This window comes from Triticum dicoccoides, chromosome 5A, assembly GCF_002162155.2.
Source record: "Triticum dicoccoides isolate Atlit2015 ecotype Zavitan chromosome 5A, WEW_v2.0, whole genome shotgun sequence".
Taxonomy (NCBI): Eukaryota; Viridiplantae; Streptophyta; class Magnoliopsida; order Poales; family Poaceae; genus Triticum; species Triticum dicoccoides.
In genome coordinates, this window is record NC_041388.1 from 681,787,049 (window position 1) to 681,813,157 (window position 26,109).

General features: G+C 43.9%; 1 protein-coding gene across 1 annotated transcript; it reads left to right on the forward strand.

The window, feature by feature from the left end:
* Nucleotides 1-21,774: 21,774 nt before the first annotated feature.
* LOC119300437 lies at nucleotides 21,775-25,243 on the forward strand. The gene is made up of 3 exons (XM_037577396.1): nucleotides 21,775-22,116; nucleotides 23,473-23,559; nucleotides 23,678-25,243. Exons 1-3 carry the CDS (start codon nucleotides 21,775-21,777, stop codon nucleotides 25,040-25,042), a joined length of 1,794 nt encoding a protein of 597 aa, XP_037433293.1. The 3' UTR covers nucleotides 25,043-25,243.
* Nucleotides 25,244-26,109: the final 866 nt, after the last annotated feature.

Sequence of the window (26,109 nt, forward strand, 5' to 3'; positions counted from 1 at the left end):
CCAAATGAAGGAATTGGAAGATGCTTCATGGCCAAAGGTCCTAAGGTAACACACCCCGAGTATGTTGATCTTAATAGTGATGAAGATGACTTGTTAGGTGATGATTTGCTTGTTGACAACTCTAGTGATGAATACTATGATGAAACGTCAATTAATCATGCTAATCAAGATAAAACGAATGACAATGATAAGGAGAAGATTGAGGATCTAACTAAAAAACTAAACACTCTTAAGTTAGCTCATGACACTGTCTTCGAAGATCATCGAGAACTTTTAAGAGCTCATGAGAAATTATGCTTTGAAAAGCTCAATCTTGAGCAAGAGCATGAGTTCTTAAAAGCAATCAATGATGATCTCCGCAAGAAAAGTTCTTCTTACATTGCCAAGCGTTTACTCTTATCCACTTACATGCCTCAAGTCAAGTCTAGTAACAAGAACAAGAAAGATTCTTCCTCTAGCAGTAACAATGATCATGCTAAATCCAATATTGTTGCTTCTAGTAGTTCTCTTGATTCCACTAATGATTCTCTTAGCCAAGTTACACTTGAGCAAGAAAATAGCTTATTGAAGGGAATTATAGAGAAAGGAGTGTACAAAAGCCTTGCCGGGAGTAAGCAATTCGAGGAAATTGTGCGCAAGCAAGGAATGCACTGGAAGAATCAAGGTGTTGGTTTTGAACGAAAGTTCAATGCCAATGGAGTTGAGTGGGAAGAAGATCAATACCCCAAGACAAAGTTTGTTCCTCAACAAGAGAAGTATGATACTTCTTTCAAGGGGACACAAGCTCAAGATGATCTTCCACCACAAGACTACAAGCAAAAAGGCAAGGACAAGCTTCAAGAGCAAATTGATGCATTTGAAGAAGCTCCTAAGACCTCAATCAAGTGGATTCCCAAGACTACTTCAAGTTCCACTTCATCAAGTACGACTACAACTCCAAGGATTCCCATCAAGATGGTGTGGATCCAAAAGAAGAAGAACTAAAGAGTTCTTGAGGGTGACTCCGCCAACATACTTCACTCTTATCATTTTGGCAAGAACAAGTGCAATCAACTTCCACATCTTGCACTAGTTCAAGGAGTCACAAACCCTCTTGTTGGTAAGACAAGGGACAAGGTAACCTAAAAGTTTTCATGGACATCATCTTGTGTGTGCATCACTCTATGTCTATGGATATCCTTGTTTGTTCCTTGCAGGACTAACCCATGTAGGTATTGAAAGTGCAATTCACTCAAAGGGATAGCTCCAAGTGATCTACATCAACATTGAGCATCCACATCTTCAACATCTACATGAAGTCATCATCGACAAAACCCGAGGTTAGTTCATCCCTCTAAGGGGGGATATCACATCTAGGGGGAGCTTTACTCTAAGACTTGAGCTAAAGCAACTCTAAAGATGTGAACACAACAATGCTTTATGTAAAAGTGGTAACCCCACTTGAGCTTAAACGATGAGTATGACCTATGATCAAGTGTTCTCACTTGACTCCTAAGTCAATATACTCATATATATATGACCTTGTCATCGCAAATTGCTTGATAGATGCTAGAATTGGTTGTGCATGTCTTGTCACATATTTCATTTGCCATCTTATTGTGTGAGCATGCTGGTTGCATATTTTACTCATTCGAGGACATCCACTTGTTGTTTTGATTGTTTGGTTTTATTTCCTTTTGCCAAGTGGATGGACAAGAATGCCTAAGAACCTCCTCTAGCTATCTATGCTTTTCTCGTCTCAAACTCTATTCATGCTACATCACAAAATTTGATCAAGTCAGATTCGAACCACTCTGTGTGAGGAGCGCTTGGAGTCCCTGATTCGTCATAGACTTAAACTTCCAAAACCTCTTTATGATTCTCGGTCTGACCGATACCCCACTTTCGGTCCTACCGAGATCATTAAGTTGATCTATGTTTTTGATCTCGGTGCAACCGATTTGAACCCTTCGGTCACACAGAGTTGCAACAATTGTATACAGTTTTGCATCTCGGTGCCACCAAGTTGTTCCACTCGGTCACACCGACAGGGTCGGGCTATATATAGTCACGGGCAAAAATTTGGAAATTTCTCTGAACCCCTTCACCCGCGCGATAGCCTGCTCTGCCAACGTGGTCTCCGGATCGTCTTCTCGCCGCCAGCCGCCTCCAGTCGCTGGTCTCCGTCGCCGTCAACGGAAATTCTACCCCACCGTTGCCGCGTAGCGAGTCTCCGCCGAACTAGGGTATGGACTCGATCTTTGTGCTATTCCCCAATCCGATTCTTAGCACATTGTGATCATCATGATTCTTGCCACGTTTGTTAAACTTCTATCCAGTCAATGAACTCATAGATTAGGTTTAATTCGAAAATTTTAGGGTTAGGTTTCCGCCGAAACCATCTCGGATCCACCGAGTTCAAAAACTCGGTCCCACCGATTTGTCTTATGCCATTGCACAAGTGAGACTCGGTCTGACCGAGAATTACTTATCGGTGTGACCGATTTTGGAACTTTGTGAAACCCTAGCAGTCTCGGTGCCACCGAACTGTGACTCGGTCTGACCGAGTTCACTAGTTTAGGTGCCAAAACTGCTTCGGTATCACCGAGTTTAAAAATCGGTAGATCCGAGATGATTTCAGTGGGAAACTAAAACTAAGATTTTGAATCATTGTTTTGCAAAAATCTCTGCATTTTGTGATGCTCATCCACTCTACCTCATCTATAAACTATTCATAGGGTCAGCAGTCAGCTTGTTCATCATGTTAGACCAAAGTGATAGCCAGAACATGTCAGAACAGCAAGTGCAGATGAGTGAGGGCACTAGTCCCTCAAGTTCTTCAGATGATGGCAGTAGAAGTACTCCTAGCAATCTGCCTAAAGCTGCCACCAGACAGAGAAAGAAGAGAACTTCAGATTCTGAGGATGAAGACTATGTGGCAGAAGAGGAAGCAACTTCCAAGAGAGTTGAGCCAGCTCAAGGCACAAAGCCAGGCTTAAAGATCAAAAGGCCAGCAGGCAGGCAGCCTATGCCAAAGGCCAGAGCTTCAACCAAGATTTCTGAGAAGCCCACTCCCATAGAGCCAGTTGCTGCTAAAGGCAAGAAAAGGAAGGAAAGGGTCAAGAAGATCGTAGCCAAAGTGCTTGGAAAGGCTTCCATCATGGAAGAAGAGGAAGAAGAAGAGGTTGCTGCACCAGCACCTAAGGCACCCAAGCTAATGGGTGATGCTATCAAATCAGGGGCTACTGCATCTAAGCCCAAAGAAGCACCCAAAGCTGTCTCCAAGCCCAAGTCTGCACCAAAGAGAAATACAAGGAGCATACCTGCAACTGAGAAGAACAAGGCCCCAGTGCCTGAAGCTGCAGAAGAAGATGATTAAGAGCAAGTACTCAGAAAACTCAAGCCCAAGATCCCATACCATAACGATGCTCATCTTGTGGCTGAGGATATGAAGCTCAGGAGAGACTCAGGGCTGAGGAAGTGGAGAAAGCAGACCCGTATGCTTCAAGGAGAAGAACTGCTGTGGATTACAGATTTCACACCAAGGAACAGCAGGACTTCTATGAGACAGTGCTGCTTGATAAGAAGCCAATAGTCTGTGATATGAGATGGGTCGACTAGGAATACATCAAGGACAACGAAGAGCACTACCCTGGAGTGCAGGACAGCTTCAAGGCATGTGGAGTAGAGGACTTTGTTGGGCAGAAGCTCACAAAGTGGAATGAGGAGCTTATCATGTAGTTCTACTCCACAGCACATTTTTATCCAGATGGCAGGATTGTATGGATGTCAGAGGGTACGAGGTACTAGTCTATAGTTGCTGAATGGGCACAACTCATTAATGCCCCAGAGGAGCAGGAAGATGACTTGGATGTCTATTCCAAGAAGAAGATGGATCATAACTCAATGTCAAACATGTACAAGGAGATCCCAAATGAAGCACTCGGTACTTTCAAGTTTGGCTCAGTGCATTATCTTCTGTCAGGGCTGCCAACCATCAATTGGATACTGAGGCACACCTTGTTGCCCAAGTCAGGTGATCACAAGATGATCAGAGGCCATGCAATCAATTTGCTTCATGTATTTGATGTACCTCAGAAATTCAAGGTCATGAGCCTCATAGTAGAGACTATCAAGAGGACTGCGGCAGACCAGAAGAGGAGTTGTGGATATGCCCCACAGATTCAGGAGCTCATCAACTCAAAGATGGGCACAGGCATATACTTATTGGACAAGGAACACCTGCCCATCCGTCCAGATTTTGAAGATAATCAAGTTGTCATGAATGAGAATGAACCATCATCTGCACAAGCACAATCAAAGAAGGAGAAGGCAAGGAAGGAGAAAGCTGCCAAGATGCCAGCTCAAGAGGAGGCATCTGAGTATTTCTTGAAAACCAAACAAGAGCAGCTTGGTTACTTGATTGCATCCACACTGAGGATTGAGCAAGGACTGACCACCCTCACTCAGAATCAGCAGAGCTTAGAGAGGATCATGGAACAAAATTTCTATGACTTGGATGTCAAAGTAACAGAGATTCAGTCTGTAGTGGAACAACTTCAGGATGACATGCAGGAGAGGAGAGGCAAGACTACAACTGATGCATTTGCTAGAGTGCCAAGAGCTCAGAGATCACATGCAGTGCCAGTTGCTGACACCAGAGCCACCACTTCTGCACCAGCTACAGCCTCAGTTCCACCAGCTCCAGCATCTACTTCAGCCTCGACTCCGACCACGTCTACAGAAGGCTTCGTCCTTGGAGTGCTCCGGACTCCACCACCACCAGAAGATCAAGCCTGAGCGTCGATCTAGCACTATGCATTTTCTAGGAACTTTTTGGTAACTTGTTGCCAAAGGGGGAGAAAAATGTATAGATCATAGGCTTCGAGAGAGAGAGAGTGTTACTTTTTTCTCTCTTGTTTTATTTGGTGGTTTTTCGAACTTTGTTTGCTTTTGTGTGAGATACTATGTCATTGCTCGTGAGACATTGATGATCGTGTGTTTGATCATAAGCTACACTTATGCATGCTTGATATATCTTATCTATCTTATGTGATCATTCACTATTCTTGGTGATGAGTGCATGTATTTGATTCTTATCATTTTAAGCGCTCCACCAAGATGTATGTGACATGGAAGAGTAACACATGACTCTAACTCCTTGTGCATTTGCAGTCCAAAGCAAATTTCAAATATGCACAAATTTAGGGGGGGCTCTTACTTGTCACATACTTCTCAAAGCGACGATATATTTCATGCTTATTATCATTTGTCAAAGCTTTGATCTATATGTTGTCATCAATTACCAAAAAGGGGGAGATTGAAAGTGCAACTATCCCTAGGTGGTTTTGGTAATTCATAACAACATATAGCTCAATGAGCTAATGCTATTCCAAGATGACTATTTCAGGAAAGCTCAATGATTGGCATGGCATGGATGTGAAAGTGGAACCCTCAAAATGCTAAGGACAAAGGATTGGCTCAAGCTCAAAAGCTCAAGACTCTTCATTTTATATTTTAGTGATCCAAGATCACATTGAGTCTTTAGGAAAAGCCAATACTATCAAGGAGGGATGAGGTGTTGCCTAATGAGCCTCTTGCTTCATGTGCTTAGTGATATGCTCCAAAACCCTCAACTACTTTCCCATATCCACATATGACCTAAACCCTAAGCCAAACTTGGTCTTACCGATTCTTTCTATCCGGCGCCACCGAGTTTCACTTGTCATAAGCCACTGCCAAACCCTAGCAATTCGGTTCTACCGATAGGGATCTCGGTCTCACCGAGATGGGATTGCAAACTCTCTGTTTCCCTTTCGTAACTTTTCGGTCTCACCGAAAGAGCGAATTGGTCCCACCGAGATTGCAATGTAAATTCAGTGTTTCCTTTTTGTAACTTTTTGGTCTCACCGAAAGAGCAAATCGGTCCCACCGAGTTTGCCTGACCAACTCTCTGGTTAGCTTATTACCAAAATCGGTCCCACCGAGTTTGTGTAATCGGTCTCACCGAGATTACATTATGCCCAAACCCTAACCATATCGGTCCTACCGAGTTGCATGTCAGTCCCACCGAAAATCTCTAACGGTCACTAGGTTTACCTTTTCGGTCCGACCGAGTTTGTTGATTCGGTCCCACCGAGATTGGAAAACTGTGTGTAACAGTTGGATTTTGTGTGGAGGCTATATATACCCCTCCACCTCCTCTTCATTCGTGGAGAGAGCCATCAGAACACATACACAATTCCAACTCATATGTTCTGAGAGAGAACCACCTACTCATGTGTTGAGACCAAGATATTCCATTCCTACCATATGAATCTTGATCTCTAGCCTTCCCCAAGTTGCTTTCCACTCAAATCTTCTTTCCACAAAATCCAAATCCTATGAGAGAGAGTTGAGTGTTGGGGAGACTATCATTTGAAGCACAAGAGCAAGGAGTTCATTACCTACACACCATTTGTTACTTCTTGGAGAGTGGTGTCTCCTAGATTGGCTAGGTGTCACTTGGGAGCCTCCGACAAGATTGTGGAGTTGAACCAAGGAGTTTGTAAGGGCAAGGAGATCGCCTACTTCGTGAAGATCTACCGCTAGTGAGGCAAGTCCTTCGTGGGCGATGGCCATGGTGGGATAGACAAGGTTGCTACTTCGTGGACCCTTTGTGGGTGGTTGCTTCTTTGTGGACCCTTCGTGGGTGGAGCCCTCCGTGGACTCGCGCAACCGTTACCCTTCGTGGGTGGAGCCCTCCATGGACTCGCGCAACCGTTACCCTTTGTGGGTTGAAGTCTCCATCAACGTGGATGTAGGATAGCACCACCTATCCGAACCACGGGAAAAACATCCGTGTCTCCAATTGCGTTTGAATTCTCCAAACCCTTCCCTTTACATTCTTGCAAGTTGCATGCTTTACTTTCCGCTGCCAATATACTCTTTGCATGCTTGCTTGAATTATGTGATGATTGCTTGACTTGTCCTACAATAGCTAAAATCTGCCAAGAACTAAAATTGGGAAAAGGTTAAGTTTTTATTTGGTCAAGTAGTCTAATCACCCCCCCCCTCTAGACATACTTTCGATCCTACACCATACATTATTCGTTTTTCCTACCCATCGTAGGATACCACCAGTCAAAGCTGAAACCTAGGTTTGCTCTCAAGATTTTGAGCTTCGTGCAACATGGGTTAAGATTTTCTTTAGTTGCTGAGCATGTTTGTACTATGCAGGGTATCTGCTTCTGCTCTATGAGGAATGATGGAGGTGAGAGTGCGTCCAAGCGGTAGGCGGTGTGCCGACAATGGCACTGGTGGGTATGAAAAAAAAACTGGATAGGAAACTTTGATCAGTCTCAAGTAAAAAGAAAAATGAAGGAAGTATAGACTGATCTTTTTAGTTGCTTATAAAAAATGTGTAGATGCCAGTATTTATCTCCATAGGTATGTGCTCCTTATTTCCTAAATGCATACTCAAAAGCGTGTAGTATCATCAATTATTATGCATCCACTCATAGTTGCAAATGTTGGATTGAAATCAAACATGTAGTCGGTACTCACCTACGATTTTCATTCCAAAGGAAGACGTGGGTTTGCCGATGGTGCAATATTTGGCAATGTATCCTTGAAACCACCCATCCATGGAGGAGGTGGAAGCTGTGGAAACTCTAGATCCTGTAGTCAGGATGGCGGGTGGCATTAGGTCTAGGGCCGGAAGGTTGTGGACTCCCATGGACATCAAGGAAGACAATGTGGTGGAGAGGGTGGTGTGGTAGTGTTTTCAAAGGTCGGGGGAGAGGACACGGAGGAGAAGGGTACATGGTTATGCATCGTTGTTGTTATTACTACTGATGTATTGTTGATGTTTCCTTTTTAAATTAATTTCAGAAGGATGAGAAAGTGTTTGGTGTGCCTTCTTGAACAGTCACATTACATGGTGAGAAAAGAGAAAAAATGACTGAAGGTGAGAAAACAATATAAGAAAACCAGTCAAAATCTCATACGTACAAATAGAATTAAAGAAACACACATGTCAGCGGCATATAAATCACTAGCAAACCAAAAAATCAGAGAGGATTGAAAAGCTATGCGGTTTAGTACATGTAACAATGTATGTAGTAATAGCAAATATGCGCATGAGAACCTAGGATGAAAAAGTGTGCATACCACTTGTCAAGCAAGTCAAAGAAAGGAAATAGCAATGCAAGTGATATTGTTTCTTCCTACTATTACATTTCCACCCATTTTAGGATTAATAAACTCACCATTCAGTGAGTTTATCATTTCTTCCTTAAATTTTATTTTTATTGTCCCCATTTTCCTAACATTTGTAGTCCTCACCCCGCAATTCCAATATACAACCACCAAGATTTTATAATATGGGGTTTATGATTTTCTTATAGTTGATGAGCATGTTTGTTCTGGGTAGGATCCCTCCTTAAGATCTTTGAGGAATGATTGAGGTGAGGGCGGCGTCCGAGCAGTGAGGGGGGATGGCTAGAAGGGAGCCGCTTGGGTTGCCAACAGCCTGTTGACGCCACTGTCCTCTGGCCCCATGTAGAGCATGTGCATTGCCTACTACATTCGGTAAGCCCAACTTGCTATCAAGCCTCAACATGCCTGTTGGACCCGACGCGGTTGCCATAGGAGGGAATGTTGTGCCGACGCTCTAGGTGAACACGAGGAGGAGGATGCGAAGAAGCGTGGCCGACCAACTATCTATATATGGTGACGAAGGCTCCACGTCATTGGCATTGGTGCATATGGCCAAAGTGCAATGGAAACAATGTTGGTCGCGCTCGATGAGCCTGGGACTTTCTCACTGCCTGCGGTCAAATCGATGGTGGGCAGCGTGCCGACGGTAGCACTGGTGGGGGTGAAGAAAAAAGATAACACTTATGATTGGTAACAAGTTAAAATAATATTAAACAAAGTATAGACTTGTTTTTGTAAATACTTCTGAAAAAGTGTAGACACAAGTATTTTTCATCCATAGTTATGTGCTCTTCTAAAGCATACTAAAAATGGGCTTAGTATCATCAATTATTATGCATCCACTAGTAGATGAAAATGTTGGATTGAAATCAATATTCATCTGCAATGTTGATACGATGGAAGAAGAGGATTTCACGATAGTGTAATAGGTGATATTGTATCTTTGAAACCACCCAATCAAGGATGGATGATGAAGCCATGGGGACTCTGGATCCCGTAGTTGGGAGGGCGGGCAATGTTGGATCTATTTTCGCCGCTGATTCCTATGGACATCGGGGAAGACAACATGGCGCAGAGGGTGGTGTGTTGATGTTCTGAGAAGTCGAGGGAGAAGACAACATGGCACGTGTAGTTATAACACAAAAACATACGATCCTAAAAAATGCACACTGAGACCTAGTTGGAAGAGAAAGTGTGCATAACACTTATCAAGATAGTAAAAAAGGAAATATCAATGCAAGTGACATCGTTTTCATCCAACTATTTCATTTTCCTCATTTTAGGATGAATAAGCTTACCATCTAGTGAGTTTATTGTTTCTTCCTCCCATTCATTTTCCCTATTTTCTCGACATTTGCGGCTTCTTTCCACCCATTCCAAGATACCACCACTCGACTATGTAAACTTTGTTCGCCACCAAAATTTCTAGCTTTGTGCAACACGTGATTTATGGTTTTATTATAGTTGTTGAGCATGTTTGTTCTAAGTAGGTGTTCTGCTTTTGCTATGTGAGGAATGATTGAGGTGAGGACATCGTCTGAGCAGCAAGGAGTGATGGTGGGAAGGGAGTCGTTCGGGCTGCCCAATAGCTCACATATGCCAAAGTCCTCCGACCTCATGCAAATCATGCGCATGACCTGCAACCTAGACGATACCGATGTCACTTGAACTACGTCGGTATTTCCCCAAAGAGGAAGGGATGATGCAGCACAACTACGGTAGGTATTTCCCTTAGTTATGAAACCAAGGTATCAATCCAGTAGGAGAACCAAGCAACACTATGTAAATGGTACCTGCACACAAAGAACAAATATTTGCAACCCGACGCTTATGAGGGGTTGCCAATCCCTCTTACGGGTAACGGCGTAGGAATTTGCCAAGTTGACGGGATAAAAATTGTATAGATTGGATAAATAGATCTCAAATAAACGCGAAATAAAAGACACAAATAAAAAGTGCAGCAAGGTATTTTTGAGTTCTTAGAATAATAGATCTGAAAATAGAAGCAAATAAAAATAGATCTTGAAGGAAAATAATAGATCGAAAAGCAAATATGATAAAGAATAGACCTCGGGGCCGTAGATTTCACTAGTGGCTTCTCTCAAGAAAAAGCACGCGGTGGGTAAACAAATTACTATTGGGCAATTGATAGAACCTCAAATAATTATGACGATATCCAGGCAATGATCAATATATAGGCATCACGTCCAAGATTAGTAGACAAACTCCTGCCTGCATCTACTACTAATACTCCACACATCAACCGCTATCCAGCATGCATCTAGTGTATTAAGTTCATGGAGAAACGAAGTAATGCTATAAGAACAATGACATGCTGTAGACAAGATCTATTCATGTAGGAATATACCCCATCTTGTTATCCTTAATTGTAATGATCAACACGTGTCTTGCTGCCCCTTCTGTCGCTGGGAAAGAACATCGCATGACCAAACCCATCACAAAGCACCTCTTCCCATGGCAAGAAAAATCGATCTAGCTGGCCTAACTAAACCAAAGATTTGAAGAAGAAATACGAGGCTATAAATAATCATGCATATAAGAGATAAAAACTCAAATAACTTCCATGGATAAAATATATTTGATCATAAACTCAAAGTTCATCGGATTCCAATAAACACACCGCAAAAAAGAGTTACATCAAATAGATCTCCAAGAGACCATTGTATTGAGAATCAAAAGAGAGAGAGGAAGCCATCTAGCTATTTCCTACAGACACGTAGGTCTATAATGAACTACCCACGCATCATCGGAGAGGCACCAATGAGGATGATGAACCCCTCTGTGATGGTGTCTAGATTGAATCTCATGGTTCTAGAACTTGCGGCGGCTGGAATTGTGTTTCATCGACTCTCCTAGGGTTTTTTGAATATTTGGGTATTTATAGGGTGAAGAGGCGGTGCGGGAGGACACCGAGTTGGGCACAACCCACTAGGGCGCGCCTGGGCCCCCAGGCGCGCCCAGGTGGGTTTTGCCCCCTCGGCGCACCCCTTTGGTATTTCTTTGGCCCAAGTTGTTCCTTCTAGTCCATAAAAATTCTCCAAAAAGTTTTGCTGCATTTGGACTCCGTTTAGTATTGATTTTCCGTGATGTAAAAAACAAGCAAAAAACAGCAAGTAGCACTGGGCACTGGGCACTATGTTAATAGGTTAGTCCAAAAAATGATATAAAGTTTCTATAAAATGATTTAAAAACATCCAAGAATGATAATATAACATCATGGAACAATAAAAAATTGTAGATACGTTGGAGACGTATCAGATACTCTCTACTTCTTTCAAAAGATCTTAGGCCGCTAACCTCCGCATGCATGTTGGCCCCAACCTAGCTGCCGCGGGAGGCAATGGCGCCCGAATGTTCCAAGTGAACGTGAGGAGGAGGCCACGAAGAAGCGCATCCGGCCAACTAAGTACGATGATGAAGACTCCATGTCGCTGGCATTAGAGCCCATGCCCAATCCCATAGACCCAATGATGGTGGCGCCCGTTGAATCCGAGCATTTTCGTCGCCTGATGTTAAACCGGTGGAGGATGGCAAGCCGGTGGCTGTATCGGTGGGGATGAAGGAACAAAGATAGCAAAAAATTAATAAAATGTAAGTATAAATTAAAGGAAGGATAGACTAAATTCTTTTATACTTCTAAAGTAAGTGTGCACACAAGTATTCATCTTCCATGGACATGTGCTCCTTCTCTAAAATCATACTCAAGAGGGCCATGGTATCGTCAATTATTATGCTTCCAGTTAGTAGATGCAAATGTTGGATATGGATGTTGGCATCAAGAGATGCGGAGGTTGGGGGTATTTCTTCTTTTAGAAAAAAGATGAAAATGTTGGATTGAAATCAAACATGTAGTCTTTACTCACTGTCATTGTTGATTCTCATGGAAGAAGAGGATTTGTTGCCTCTGCAACAGGTGACGTTGTATCCGTGAAATCACCCAACCAAGGATAGACGAGGAAGCCATGGGGACTCTAAGTTCGTAGACAGGAGCCACTAGATCTAGGGCCAGCAGTTCCCTAACACCCATGGATAACGAGGAAGATAACGTGGTGGGAGTGAAACTTGTCGGAGCTATGAGAGGTCGGGGGAAAGTACACGGAGGAGAGGGTGGCGTATTGTTGTGGCCTCGATTCTATTATTGTTGATGCGTTGCCACCATTATTTCCTTGTGGAAGGCGGAGACAACATTGGCGTGCCTTCTTGAAGGGTCATGACACTGTGAGGAAAACAAATCTCAGGACACCAATATGTACCGAAGATAAGCAAAGAAACACGTGTCAGCAGCACAGAAAGGCAGCAGACCCCTAAAGTCGAAGAGAATTGAAAGGTTACGCGGTTTTGTACATGTGATGTAATAATGTAGTAATCACACAAAAATCTACAATCCCAGAAGCAAATTAAACATGTTTACCCGGCAAAAATACATAAGAACATAGGAAGATATAAAAGAAAGTGTGAATACCACTTGCCATTTGTCAAGCCAACAAAGAAAGGAAATAACAACGCAATGGCTGTTGTTTCCTTGGGGGGTAGAAAACGCTTGGCGCACATTCTTGAAGGGTCATGATGTTGTGGCAAAAAAGAAGAAAGAAAACTGAGCAGAGGTGGGAAAATAAATCTCAGAACACCGCTGCATACAAAGAGAAGTAAAGAAACACACCTACCAAGAATCACCACCAGAACCCTCAAATTGAAGAGAATTAAAGGTCACGTGGTTTCTTGCCCGTAATAATGTAGTTAACACACAAAAATCTACCCTCACAAAAGAAAAAAAACAATAACATAATTACCATGCAAAAAAGAACCTAGTGTGTGTAGGAAGATAAAAAGTAAGTGTGCACACAGTTGTCGTTTGTTAACCATCAAAAGAAGGGAAATAAAAGTGCACGTGCCATGTTCTGCATCCCCATGTACGCTCGCGCTGGAAAATGGGCAACGAACGCACACAAAGTGTATTCACTGCGCCCTCCCCTCCCCTCTTCCTCCTGCCGCGATGAGGTCTAATAAAACTGGGGGATCCCATGCACGACTCCCTCCGACTACACGGGCCCCCGACCCCAAGAAAGCCCCAAGTCATTCCGGTCTCCCTCACCCTGGCTCCATGTGTGGAGTACGTGTAGGCAAGAACGTAGTGCAACAACTAGAATGTCCCCCAAAGCGAGTGGAAGTTGGGGCAGTTGCTTCGCCTTCACCTTCTCATCCCATGTCCCGAAAGCAAGAGGAGGCTTGTATGGGCATTGCATTGACCAGATATTGTGGTCTAGGTCATATGTTGTCGCCTTCATCATTAGACATATTACCTTATCATCATACATTGCTAGACACATATTGCTATTCGAGTTATTAATTGCCGTCAACATTGTTAGATATCGCTCCTTTGGTTCTAATATGTGTCACATTGACTTAACTTTTTCAAGGTAGCTGTTTTATTGACAAGAATGGGTCCTATTGACATTCTAGTAATCTTTTTATGTAGGCTGGTCTATGAACATCTTTGTCTTGATCGGATATAAATTTGTTGTAGAAATCTTGGTTGGTAAGCCCTACAGTTGAGCACCTATTGTGTTTCGACTCATAAAATGTTGTTGTCTTGGTAGATAATTTTTTGTTGATCCATGTGTTCATTGCATTGACCATCTATTCTTGTTAGAGTCATACGTTGTTGTCATCTTGTTCAATAATGTTTTTGTCAGTTCGTATGTTCGTTGCATTGACCATCTATTGTTGTTGGGTCATACGTTCTTGTCGTCATCATTAAATGAATGTTTTTCCGTGCATACCTATGTTGCATTGGCCATATATTGAAAAGAATGGGACGTATTAACATTTGGAGCTCTTTATGTATGCCAATCAGTGCAGATTTCTATTTGGTTGCATGTAAATTATTAATAGGAATCTGGTTGCTAAGACTGCCCATAGTGGGGAGTAACTTAGACTACTAATTAACATTCATATGTTACTAGTCTATATTACTATCTCTATAGTGGGAATAACATGTGTGGTGTCATGAAACACTTCATTTATTAGGTTGTAGACTCATCTTGTCTTGGTACGTGTGATGTTACTCATAGTGTGAGTAACATACTAGCATATTATAACATGCCTCTTACTTGCCACATCATATATTTTGCCTAGATATGTGTGATGTTACCAGTTATGTTACTCCCATTATGGGTAATCTAAGCCAAAGTTTACTTGATTCCAAAAGTTTATTTCGTTGCTCTTGTCCAATTATGTTTTGCTCTTATGATTTGGTAATGATAACCGTTACTGATCCATGACTCCATTATTAGTTATGGGGTGCTATACTATCTAGTTTAGTGCACCAGTCATTCACCATAAAGATTAAGCTATTAAGGGAATGTAGCCATACTATTTGCATTTCAGTGATATAAATTGTTCCCTATTTTAAATATCATGGATGTCCTTCCATGGGAAGAGTTGCCCAAGTATTCATCTTCCATAGGTATGTGCTCCTTTTCTTAAACCATAGTCAAGAGGGTATAGTATTGTCAATTATTATGGATCCACTGAGTAGATGCAAATGCTGGATTGTGAACAAACTTGTAGTGAGTACTCGCAAACGAAATGGATTTCGATGGAAGAAGAGGATTTGTCGCAGGTGCAACAGGTGATGTTTATATCGTGAAACCACCCAACCAAGGACGCATGAGGAAGCCGTTAGGACTTCGGATTCGCAGCCGGGAGGCGCTAAGTCCAGGGCCTACAATCTACTGCCTCTCATGGACATCGAGGAGGATAACATGGTGGGAGGGTGACGCACCGGTGATGTGAGAGGTGGGGGGAGGGCGGCATGTTGTTGCGCCCTCGATACCATTACAGCTGATGAAGTGTCGGGTGTTGTTTTCTCGCGGAAGGCAGAGAAAACACTCGACGCGCCTTCTCGAAGGGCCACAACGTGGTGGCAAAAATAAGAAAGAAAACCAACCAGATGAGGTTGGAAAATGAATCACGGAACACCAACTCGTTCGAAAAGAAGGAAAGAAACACGTGTGCCACTGCCAGCAGCATAGGAATCACCAGCAGGCCCCATGAACCGGATAGAATCGAAAGGCTACGTGGTTCTATACATGTAATAATGTAATAATGCATGTAGTTATAACACAAAAGATCGACAATCCCAAAGGAAAAACATAAACATAATTACCCAAATACGAAACACATAACAATCTTGGAGGAGACAAAGAAAGTGTGCATCCCACTTGCCATTTGCCAAGCCGGAGAAAAGTGGAAGTAGCAACGCAAGTGCCACGCTCTGGGTCCCCATGTACGTAGGCGTACACAAAAATCTAACCTCACAAAAGAAAAACATAAACATAATTACCCTCCCAAAAGAAAAACACATAACAATCTTGGAGGAGACAAACAAAGTGTGCATCCCACTTGCCATTTGCCAAGCCGGAGAAAAGTGGAAGTAGCAACGCAAGTGCCACGCTCTGGGTCCCCATGTACGCAGGCGTACACAAAAATCTACCCTCCCAAAAGAAAAAAAATAAACATAATTACCCTGCAAAAAACGAGAACCTAGTGTATGTAGGAAGAGAAAAAGAAAGTGTGCACACCGGTTGTCGTTTGTCAAGCCGTCGAAAGAATGTAAATAGCAGTGCAAGTGTCACACTTCAAGTCTCCATGTACACACGAACCGGAAAAGGAGCAACAAACGCACACAGAGCGTATTCACCGCACATTCCCCTCCCCTCTTCCTACTACTGCGCCGAGATCTAATAAAAGTGGGGATTCCCATGCATGACACCTTCCGAATACATGGACCCCTAACCCCAAACAAGCCACAAGTCGTTCCGGTCACCCTCAACCTGGCTCCCTGTGCAGACTACGCGTAGGCAAACGCACAAAGCAACAACCAAAATCTCCCCGAAAGCGAGAGGAGTTTGGGGCTATTGCTTCACCTTCTCTTCTCCTGCCCCGAAAGCGAGAGGTGGTTTGTATGGCTGCTGCATTGACCAACTATTGTGTTCTAGGTCATACATTGTCGTCTTCATCGTTAGACATACTGCTTTGTCATCATACATTGTCGTCTTCATTGTTAGACACATATTGCTCTTCAAGTCACAAATTGGCTTCAACATTGTTAGATATTGCTTCGTCACGTTGAGCAACTTCTTTGGGGAACTTTCTGTTGACCAGAATCGGTCGTCTTGACATTCTGGAACTCTTTTTATGGAGATTGATATGTGAACATCGCTGTCGCACTTGCATGTATTTTTTTTGCAGAAATCTTAGTTGCTAAGACATTCATTTGACCAACTATCGTGTTCCGACGCATATGTTGTTGTCATCTTGTTGGATAATGTTTTTGTACTCGTTGCATTGACCATCTATTGCTGTCGTCTTGTTGGATAATGTTTTTGTACTCGTTGCATTGACCATCTGTTGTTGTTAGAGTCATACGTTGTTGATGTCTTTTTATATAATGTTTTTGTCGTTTCCTATGTTCCTTGCATTGACCATGTGTTGCTGTTAGAGTCATACATTGTTATCATCTTATTAGATAATGTTTTTGTCGGTTCATACGTTCGTTGCATTGACCATCTCTTGTTGTTAGAGTCATACATTGTTGTCGTCATCATTAAATGGTTTTTTGCGTCAGTTCTTATGTGTGTTGCATTGACCAACTATTGATAATAATGGGCCCTATTGACATTTGGAGCTCTTTTTATGTAGGTTAATGAGTTCAGATTCTGTTTGGTTGTATCTAGATTGTTTATAGGCATCTAGTTGCTAAGCCAAAGTTTACTTGATTCCAAATATTTATTTTGTTGCCCTTGTGCAATTACCTTTTGCTCTTCTGATTTGGTAATAACTATCATTGATGCATGACCCCACTATTAGTTGTAGGTTCTATATAATATTTTAGTTTAGTGCACCAAACATTCACCTTAAAGATTAAGATATTAGGGAAGGTAGCCACACTACTTGAATTTCAGTGATACTATTCCCTATTTTGAATATCATGGATGCCCTTGCATGGGATGAGTTCCCCATGTATTTCTATTGCAAAAACTATTTGGCGGATTCTAAATGGATAGTATTGTCACTTCATGATGACTTTAGTGACCATGTATATTGATATGGTATAGTTACATCATATCTAGTTGCTGATGATGAAACTAGTGGTCAAAGGTACTGGAAGTGCCCCACTGATTTTCATGGCAATATATGTTCTTTTTCATCCATATTAATTTTCAAACCAGCGGCGGACGGCAAGCCAATAGCGGTGTCTGTGGGGATGAAGAAAAGAAGATAGCAAAATTTTATTAGTCAGAAGTAAATAAACCAAAGGAAGTGTAGACTTAATTCTTTTATATACTTATAAAAAAAGTGTAGACACAAGTATTCATGTTCCATAGGTATGTGCTCCTTTTCTTAAACCATACCCAAGAGGGCATAGTATTGTCAACTACTCCCTCTATTGTAAACTATGTTAGCTTACAAAAACATCTTGCATTATGGGACGAAGGGAGTATTATGCATCCATTGAGTAGATGCAAATGCTGGATTGCAATCAAACTTGTAGTGAGTACTCACCAGCAAAGTTGATTCCGATGGAAGAAAAGGATTTGCCACCGGTGTAATAGGCGATGTTATATTCGTGAAACCACCCAACCAATGACGCATGAGGAAGCCGTGGGGACTCTGGATTCGTAGTCGGGAGGCACTGGGTCTAGGGCATGCATTCCACTGAATCCCGTGGGCATCGAGGAAGATAACATGGTGGGAAGGGTGACACATCGGTGCTGCGAGAGGTGGGGGGAGGGCGGCGTGTTGTTGCGCCCTTGATACCATTGACGTTGATGCAGTGCCACCGTTGTTTTCTCGCGGAAGGCCGAGAAAACGCTCGACGCGCCCTCTGGAAGGGCCCCGACGCGGTGCCAGAGAGAAGAAAGAAAGTCGGGCGGAGGAGGAGGGAAAACGAATCGCGGAACACCACGCGACACGTTCGAAAAGAAGGAAAGAAACACGCGTGCCACCGCCAGCAGCGCGGAAACCGCCGGCAGGCCCCGAGAACCGGAGAGAATGGAAAGGCTACGCGGTTTTGTACATGTGTATACAGTAATAATGTAGTTATATTTGCTCTTCTGATTTGGTAATAACTATCGTTGATGCATGACCCCACTATTAGTTGTAGGTTCTATATAATATTTTAGTTTAGTGCACCAATCATTCACCTTAAAGATTAAGATATTAAGGGAAGGTAGCCACACTACTTGAATTTCAGTGATACTATTCCCTATTTTGAATATCATGGATGCCCTTGCATGGGATGAGTTCCCCATGTATTCCTATTGCAAAAACTATTTGGCGGATTCTAAATGGATAGTATTGTCACTTCATGATGACTTTAGTGACCATGTATATTGATATGGTATAGTTACATCATATCTAGTTGCTGATGATGAAACTAGTGGTCAAAGGTACTGGAAGTGCCCCACTGATTTTCATGGCAATATATGTTCTTTTTCATCCATATTAATTTTCAAACCAGTGGCGGACGGCAAGCCAATAGCGGTGTCTGTGGGGATGAAGAAAAGAAGATAGCAAAATTTTATTAGTCAGAAGTAAATAAACCAAAGGAAGTGTAGACTTAATTCTTTTATATACTTATAAAAAAAGTGTAGACACAAGTATTCATGTTCCATAGGTATGTGCTCCTTTTCTTAAACCATACCCAAGAGGGCATAGTATTGTCAACTACTCCCTCTATTGTAAACTATGTTAGCTTACAAAAACATCTTGCATTATGGGACGAAGGGAGTATTATGCATCCATTGAGTAGATGCAAATGCTGGATTGCAATCAAACTTGTAGTGAGTACTCACCAGCAAAGTTGATTCCGATGGAAGAAAAGGATTTGCCACCGGTGTAATAGGCGATGTTATATTCGTGAAACCACCCAACCAATGACGCATGAGGAAGCCGTGGGGACTCTGGATTCGTAGCCGGGAGGCACTGGGTCTAGGGCATGCATTCCACTGAATCCCGTGGGCATCGAGGAAGATAACATGGTGGGAAGGGCGACACGTCGGTGCTGCGAGAGGTGGGGGGAGGGCGGCGTGTTGTTGCGCCCTTGATACCATTGACGTTGATGCAGTGCCGCCGTTGTTTTCTCGCGGAAGGCCGAGAAAACGCTCGACGCGCCCTCTGGAAGGGCCCCGACGCGGTGCCAGAGAGAAGAAAGAAAGTCGGGCGGAGGAGGAGGGAAAACGAATCGCGGAACACCACGCGGCACGTCCGAAAAGAAGGAAAGAAACACGCGTGCCACCGCCAGTAGCGCGGAAACCGCCGGCAGGCCCCGAGAACCGGAGAGAATGGAAAGGCTACGCGGTTTTGTACATGTGTATACAGTAATAATGTAGTTATATTTGCTCTTCTGATTTGGTAATAACTATCATTGATGCATGACCCCACTATTAATTGTAGGTTCTATATAATATTTTAGTTTAGTGCACCAATCATTCACCTTAAAGATTAAGATATTAAGGGAAGGTAGCCACACTACTTGAATTTCAGTGATACTATTCCCTATTTTGAATATCATGGATGCCCTTGCATGGGATGAGTTCCCCATGTATTCCTATTGCAAAAACTATTTGGCGGATTCTAAATGGATAGTATTGTCACTTCATGATGACTTTAGTGACCATGTATATTGATATGGTATAGTTACATCATATCTAGTTGCTGATGATGAAACTAGTGGTCAAAGGTACTGGAAGTGCCCCACTGATTTTCATGGCAATATATGTTCTTTTTCATCCATATTAATTTTCAAACCAGCGGCGGACGGCAAGCCAATAGCGGTGTCTGTGGGGATGAAGAAAAGAAGATAGCAAAATTTTATTAGTCAGAAGTAAATAAACCAAAGGAAGTGTAGACTTAATTCTTTTATATACTTATAAAAAAAGTGGACACAAGTATTCATGTTCCATAGGTATGTGCTCCTTTTCTTAAACCATACCCAAGAGGGCATAGTATTGTCAACTACTCCCTCTATTGTAAACTATGTTAGTTTACAAAAACATCTTGCATTATGGGACGAAGGGAGTATTATGCATCCATTGAGTAGATGCAAATGCTGGATTGCAATCAAACTTGTAGTGAGTACTCACCAGCAAAGTTGATTCTGATGGAAGAAAAGGATTTGCCACCGGTGTAATAGGCGATGTTATATTCGTGAAACCACCCAACCAATGACGCATGAGGAAGCCGTGGGGACTCTGGATTCGTAGTCGGGAGGCACTGGGTCTAGGGCATGCATTCCACTGAATCCCGTGGGCATCGAGGAAGATAACATGGTGGGAAGGGCGACACGTCGGTGCTGCGAGAGGTGGGGGGAGGGCGGCGTGTTGTTGCGCCCACGATACCATTGACGCTGATGCAGTGCCGCCGTTGTTTTCTCGCGGAAGGCCGAGAAAACGCTCGACGCGCCCTCTGGAAGGGCCCCGACGCGGTGCCAGAGAGAAGAAAGAAAGCCGGGCGGAGGAGGAAGGAAAACGAATCGCGGAACACCACGCGGCACGTTCGAAGCGAAGGAAAGAAACACGCGTGCCACCGCCAGCAGCGCGGAAACCGCCGGCAGGCCCCGAGAACCGGAGAGAATGGAAAGGCTACGCGGTTTTGTACATGTGTATACAGTAATAATGTAGTTATATGACAAAAAAAATCTAGAATCCCAAGGGAAAAAATAAACATAATTACCCATAGAGAAAACACATAGGTAAGAAGAACCTTGGAAGAGACGGAGAAAGCGTGCATCCCACTTTGCCATTTGCCAAGCCGGCGAAAGAGAGGAAACAGCAACGCAAGTGCCAGGCTCCGGGTCCCCCACGTACTCGGGCGCACACGGAGCGTCTTCACCGCGCACTCCGCCTCCCTCTTCTCTCCCTAATAAAAGTGGGGGTCCCACGCACGCACGACTCCTCCGACTAGACACACGGAGCCCCGACCCCAAGTCGCTCCGCCTCCGGTCTCCCTGCGCGTGCAGCCGCAGCGCAACAACCACAATCTCCCCGAAAGCGAGCGGGCAGTTGCTTCGCCTTCGCTTCTCCCCCCTCGCCGCCACGGTAAACCCCCCCGCTCCCCTCCGCCCCTCTCTTCGCTTCTTTCTTTGATCAATCGAGGCCGCGGAGCTGCAGAAATCTTGCTAAATCTTTCCTCCTCATCCCTCTCCTCCAGCTCGCTCGTTTCTCTCCAGGTGCATTGCGGCCGAGCCACCCCCGCCCGCCCGCCGCCGCCGCATTGGGCGCCGCCTCGTCTTCCCCTGCTCTGCTCTGCTCTGCTGTAAGTAAGACTAAAACCCCTGCCTTGCCTTTTCAGGGGCGAAATCTCCCTCTGCCCGGGACCAAGATTGAGTCTTTTTTTTTCGTCCAAGAAACCCTCTTTGTTTCTTGGTTCAACAAGCCCGGCATCTTCCCGTCGCGCCGCTGATCGCCTCCTGCTCTGCTCTGCTCTGTTTCGCTCGCAGGGTTCATTGGCCGCCGCGGTCTTCTTTTCCGGGTCTGCTGCGAATTTCGTCGAGGGTTTTGGGGGCGGACCATGGGGCCCGCGGCGGGGGCTGTCATCGAGATCATCTCGGACGACGACGAGAAGGGGGGTCCTTTTGCTGCCAAGCCGACCGCCGACGCCCTCGAGTGGGCCTCCAGCCTCCTGCTCGACGACCTCACTGGATTGGGCGAGGGTTTAGACGACTCCGCGGTGATACAGGAGCTCTTGTCCACTCTGGAGGGTGACAAGAAGGCTGCTGCTGACGACGACGACGACGACGACTGCGTGATCCTGGACGGCGACCCCGACAAGCCCCTGGTCGTTGTCAAGGAGGAGAAGCCTGGGAAAGATGGGGCAGAAGAAGACTTGCAGGTTCTTTCGGAGAAAGGGGAGGTACTGATTTCTTTCTTGACTGAAATTCCTCCATGTTACCACATCGTGTTCCGATTCGTACATCATTGTCTGTTTGTATGTGCGTTGCATTGACCAGCTATTGCCTTCCAGATCATACATTGCCGTCTTCGTCATTTGACATATTGCTTTGTCATCATACATTATCCTCTTCACTGTTAGATACATATTGCTATTTTTTGAGTCATAAATTGCCGTCAACATTTTTAGATATCGCTTCGTCAGTTCTAATATCCGTCACATCGACCAACTTCTTTTGGGAACTTTCTTATTGGCCAGAATGGGTCCTATTGACATTCTGGAACTCTTCTTATGTAGTGGGCTGAATGGCTGATCAGTGAATATCTCTGTCGCACCTGCATATAAATTTGTTTCAGGAATCTTAGTTGCTAAGCCATGCGTTTGACCAGCTATTGTGTTTCAACGCATACGTTGTTGTCGTCTTGTTAGATAACACTTTTTTCGGTTCGTACGTCATTGCGTTGACCTTCTGTTGCTGTTAGAGTCATATGTCATCATCATTAAAGGATTTTTTGTCAGTTCGTCACAGCGTCGCATTGACTAGTTATCGAGTGCAGATTTCTGTTTAGGTTGTATGTAAATTGATTATAGGAATCTACTCCCTCCGTTCCTAAATATTTGTCTTTCTAGAGATTTCAAATGGTCACCACATACGGATGTATATAGACATATTTTAGAGTGTAGATTCACTCATTTTGCTTCGTATGTAGTCACCATTTGAAACCTCTAGAAAGACAAATATTTAGGAACGGAGGGAGTAGTTGCTAAGCCAAAGTTTACTTGATTCCAAACATTTATTTTGTTGCTCGTCCAAGGCTCTTCTGATTTGGTAATAACTGTCATTCATGCATGACCCCCACTATTAGTTGTGGGTCCTATAATTAATATTTAGTTTACTGCACCAATCAATCAACTTAAAAGCTTAAGCTATTAGGGGAAGGTGGCCAAACTACTTACATTTCAGTGGTATTGTTCCCTATTTTGGATATCATGGATGGCCTCCATGGGATGAGTTCCCCATGGATTGCTATTGTAAAATACAATTTGGTGGGCTCTAACCGGATAATATTGTTACATGGTGATGACTTTAGTGGTTCCTGGATATTGGTAGTGTATGCGTACTGCCATATCTTATAGTTGCTGATGATGAAACTGGTGATTATTTAAGGAACTGGAAGTACCCCACTGATTGTCATGGCAATATATGTTATTTTTTTAACCATGTTAATTATTGGGCCCTGTGGCATCCAGGAGCCATCTCAAAGCTCCCAATTTTAGAAGAAGACATGTGGTCTTATAATTCTCTTCTATTTTCAGGTAGCATGCAGGGATTTCCCCCATCCACGTCATCTATGTGCTAGATTGCCTTTTGGAACTGGATCTCATGCAAATCATTGCACCATGGTTAGTTAATGAATGCAAATCTTTGCCTTCTCATTTGATCAAGTTATGGAAACAGTATTGAATGCCAATTGTTCCAACATGGATGCATTACCATATTTTGCTTTTCTTCTTGATGCAGTGCCACTGTTATGTTTGTGATTCTCGTGCTCCATGCCCCTGGTGGGGCAAAGGTACCATGCCTACTGATCATTGCCATGCTACCGATAAGGATGAAAAATGGAAGAAACAGAGGCAGTCACTCAAACGCAAGAGCATGCCACCATCTAAGCGTGAAGGTGCCAAGAAAATGTCTCTCTCAAGCTCAACAACACCATCCTCTCAGCAATTTACAGGGCATCAGGTATCAGCTGCACAACCATATGCACCTTTGGGGACAACCGTAAACCAACCTTCCGCGGCAAGGGTTCCTGTTGCAAGTAATGTCAGCCAAAATCAGCAAAGACATCCATCTGCTTTGGGGACAAGTGTAAACCAACCTTTCGCTGGAAGAGTTCCTGTTGCAAGTAATGTCAGCAAAAATCAACAACTGAATCCATCTGCTTTGAGGACAACGGTAAACCAACCTTCCACCGGAAGAGTTCCTGTCGCAAGTAATGTCAGCAGAAATCAACAATTGCATCCATCTGCTTTGAGGACAACTGTAAACCAACCTTCCACCGGAAGAGTTCCTGTTGCAAGTAATCTCAGCCAAAATCAACAAATGCATCCATCTGCTATGGCTGCACGGAATGCGTGGAGAGCCGCCCATCTGGCAAAAGCATCAGCTCCTGCGCCAAAAATCTCAGGCAAAACAGGGGCTGTTCCTACAGTTTATACACCATCAAATGGCTATGTTTACCCTGCTCTTCTTAACAATGCCCCAATGCATCCAGCAACCCTGCGTGCAGTTCAGAAAGCGGCACCCGGAAGCAGGGTACTGCGAGGAGGTAACCTTATTCAGGGTTTCTCCACTCAGCGTTCTCTTGCTGTGCCTGTGCAGGTTCGGCCAATGCCACATCCCCAGGCTGCTCCAAATGGATCGTTTGGTACTGCTGGAATGCAACAGCTTCGTCAGTGCTCCACACGAGTAGCTCAGGCAACACAGGGAGTAACTCAGGCACCACAAGGCATACAAGACGCATCAGCTGTGCAGAAGTCATGGCAGATTGCACTTGCTAATCTGGCCTCTGATCTTGGTGTGTCTGACTACAATGACGAACAACCGCCTGTTCAACAGTCTGTCAGCACTCAGCCTCTGCATCCCAGCCAGCTACTTGCTCAACCAAAGGCAGTCAAGGGGCCTGAAACGCATTGCAGCAGTATTCCGGCGGCAGCGGACATGAGGCCGTCTAATGGTCATCCCCAGCAGGATAGCAAATCTGCAGACAGTGCTATTTCTATGCAGAAAACACAAGCCTTGTGCATACTGAATTCCCAGAGCAGCCTTACCTCAACTGAAACTTCTCTGAATAGCTTAGTAGCTAAACCTGCCATGGAACATTGAGCCTCTGCTGAACCGTATTCTTGATACCCTTTTTTGTGCTCTTACATGTCCAAATTAGAAATATACTCCGTATTTCATAGCTGAGAAACTTGCTCTTGTGGCCTATCCTAGAAGAGTAGAAAGGGCACTCCTTAAGAAAGTGAAGTGCTGTAGAGTTCAGATATCTGATGTAATGGCTTAAGACTCCGAATTAATGGTCAATTTTTCAGTGGTTTTTTTGTTCATGATAGCCATTGATGTGTTTCTTCTTCATAAATCATGCGCTTTGCACTTACATTGCAGGAAAATGGTTAGCCTGAACTTTGGTTCCTCTGTTTGCTCAGGTTTCATGTTTGTGCTGGAATAGGCATATGTTCCCTTTCTCCAGTTTTTATTGTTCATGTAACCTTTCATTACTTTGACATTGTGCCTGATATTTAAGGGGCTCCTCTATCTATTTTCTGCCTTTCTTCGGAGCACCTGTTGTGTCCAGGACAGTGGCACACATAGCTCCTAGTTGATTTCTGGGTATATAATTTGCTTTGACTTGGGTTGCCATCATCTGACGATTTTGTTTTGAACATCCACTTATCTGTACCTTGGCGTGTTTTAATTATAATTACGTAGTATAGTACTCACTCCGTCCCAAAATAAGTATTGCTGACTTAAGGCCTGTTCGGTACCTCTCCAGATTCAAAACTCCGCTCCGTGCCAGGAACTGGGTCTGAGCCGCTCGGTGCGATTGCGCTGCCGCTCCCTCCGCTCCAAGAGTTGCAGCTGTGGAGCGGAGTGGATCCGAACAGGGCTTTAATACAACTTCAAACTTTTACTTACGGCTGGCTACTGCTGATAATTTTGCATACTGAATGACTATTTTACTCGCTGTCTCTGGGCTCCTGCAGTAAAATTTTACGGCCGGCTACGGTAGCAGTGTAAAAAAGATGACAGCAGCTTCAGATGAGCCGAAATCGGCACCAAGAATATCTACTTGTGCAAGCAGCCAGTTTAAATGGCGGGATGGCCGAATCATAAAAACTACAGAGCGTATGAATTCTTTCTCCAGAACTTCAATCACTGCTTCTGAACCC